The sequence below is a fragment of the Bactrocera tryoni genome, chromosome 2, assembly GCF_016617805.1.
Source record: "Bactrocera tryoni isolate S06 chromosome 2, CSIRO_BtryS06_freeze2, whole genome shotgun sequence".
NCBI classification, from domain to species: Eukaryota; Metazoa; Arthropoda; class Insecta; order Diptera; family Tephritidae; genus Bactrocera; species Bactrocera tryoni.
In genome coordinates this window covers 64,378,624-64,381,118 of record NC_052500.1, presented here as the reverse complement: position 1 = coordinate 64,381,118, position 2,495 = coordinate 64,378,624, and the positions used below count along the sequence as shown (strand labels likewise).

Below are 2,495 nucleotides of genomic sequence, written 5' to 3'. Positions count from 1 at the left end.
ATTTGAGTCAATTTTACTTAAAACACGTTATTTGGAAGTGTTAGGTTGCAAGAATTTTACACACGATATCTATATGAATGACAAAGTGTGGGAAATTCTAATAACAATGTATGAGAAGAATAAAGTAACACTAGTACATAACACTGACCTTGCCGCAAAATCAACGAAATATTATGGTCCAATCATGAATGTGCTTCACTTACAATTGATTATTAAATCAAATCGTAATAAAATCCGGAAAGCAGATATTATAAGAATACCACATTCTAAGCAGAATCTGCTGGAAACACTTACGCTTAGCGTACAAGGCCTAAGAAACCAATATTTATCGCTGCAAAACTTGACGCAAACATTCTTTAAAAACTTCCTTGCGCTCAGACAGCTTAACTTAGCCGGAAATAATATGAGAATGTTGGAACCCAACATCTTTGTAGCGCTAACGCAATTGAATTGTCTCAATTTGAGCGGTAATGAAATCCGTGAATTGCCCAAAAGTCTGTTTGCGTATCAGCCTCAACTTCTCAGACTGGATCTGAGTTACAATTCATTGACATATTTAACGCCACACCTTTTCGATCACACTCCTTGGCTATGGCAGTTGAAACTTGGTGGCAATCAATTGCACCACACTACAAATCTTATGGAAAATCTGAAACCGCTGCGTTATCTACATAGGCTAGACGTGAGCCAGAATCAACTGCAAACTTTTTGGAGCACCGAGACTTCCGTCAATAGAACGCCAAGTTTACTAACAAATTTTCGATACAGCATGAATTTGGCTTTAGCTGACGGCCTTAATTATATTATCAAGTTGCAACCAGAAAATTACGAAGGTGGCAAGATTAACTCAACTGTAATCAATTTAAGTGGCAATCGCTTGCACGAATTCACTTTAGATTGGCTTGTAGCAACGAACATTACATGCCCTTTAGAAATAAACCTAGAGCACAATCTGATTGAAAACATCTTTGCTTTACAAAATTTCTTCAGTATGACTGAGGATTGTGCTCCCGAAATCAAAATGACTGGTAATCCGATCGTGTGCGATTGTAAATTTGCTTGGATTTACAGTGAAAACTATCGTTCGCTGTTCAATGGTTTACAGTGCGTTCAGTCGTCAACCAAACTAGTAAAAGATCTTGCGCAGCTGGAACGTAAAGAACTGTGTGCTTGGGAAGCAGTAATGTGCCCCAGAGAATGTAATTGTTACACACAATTTGAGTTCGTGCACATCAATTGCAAGGGTGCGCAACGTATCGAACAGCTCCCACGTCCCGAGCAAGTTGGGCTCAAGAGTTCAGTACTCGATATTAGCAATAACAATTTAATTGTTTTGCCGCTAAACACCACCTTCGGCTATGGTAACGTTTCGCAACTCAACGCGTCGTACAATAAAATCACGAGCATAAATATCAGTCAACTGCCAACCAATTTGACGGTTTTGGATCTACGAAATAATCGTTTAAATTCTTTAAATGATGAGTTTTTGCGTGCATACCTCAATGACAGCACAAAACTACAATTTCTCTATCTAAGTGAAAATCCTTGGATTTGCAACTGTTCCACGCTGCAACTGCTGTACACCATACGTACCCATCGGACACGCATACCCGACGCCGACCAGTTACTCTGCGTTAATCAGCCCAACGATACACTTCTAATAGCAAATGTGAGAGAATTGTTTAACTCCTGTGAATGTAGAATATTATCAGTACTTGATTAGTGTAGGGTTAACCATTATTATTTTTCTTTCCATTATCGCACTCTTCTATAAATATAAATTAGAAGTGAAAGTCTGGTTATATAGCCACAACATATTGAGATTTTGCATTCGCGAATGTGAGCTGGATAAGCATAAAACATTCGATGCGTTTATTTCATATGCACACCAGGATGCAGACTTCGTCAACCATACATTACTGCCGCAACTCGAACAGTGCGAACCACCATTTAGTGTATGCACGCACGAACGCAATTGGCTGGCTGGCGCTTATATACCAGAACAAATCATCGAATCGGTGGAACAGTCGCGTCGGACGATCATTGTGCTCTCGCAGCACTTCATCGAGTCGGATTGGGCGCGCATGGAGTTTCGCACAGCACATCAGTGCTCGTTGAACGAGGGTCGTACGCGCATAATAATGATTAAATATGGTGAAATCTCGAATAGTGAGTTTCTGGATAGAGAGCTAAAGGCATATTTGGATATGAATACATATCTGGATTGGCAAGACGTCAGATTTTGGGACAAATTACGCAACGCCATGCCACATAAAGCGGGTAGAGAGAGGAATTCCGATATGCTAAAAATTAACGAAGAAATTGAGATGAATCGTTTGCGTGACGAAATTGTTTAAACTTGTCACAGTTTGTTTGTAGTAAAGCAATTGGTTGCAGGATGGTAAGAATTTTCACAAATATATTTAAATATGTATATTTATGAAAATGCAAATATATTACATTTAATTGTAGTTACTTAGTGAAATCTTCAGATG

The 2,495-nt window shown here is 39.0% G+C and overlaps 1 protein-coding gene across 1 annotated transcript; it reads left to right on the top strand.

Moving 5' to 3' along the window:
• Window positions 1–310: 310 nt before the first annotated feature.
• Window positions 311–1,822, top strand: LOC120768991 (protein toll-like). Its single transcript, XM_040095825.1, has 2 exons — window positions 311–1,669; window positions 1,786–1,822. Exons 1-2 carry the CDS (start codon window positions 404–406, stop codon window positions 1,789–1,791), a joined length of 1,272 nt encoding a protein of 423 aa, XP_039951759.1. The 5' UTR covers window positions 311–403; the 3' UTR covers window positions 1,792–1,822.
• The last annotated feature ends 673 nt before the right edge of the window (window positions 1,823–2,495 follow it).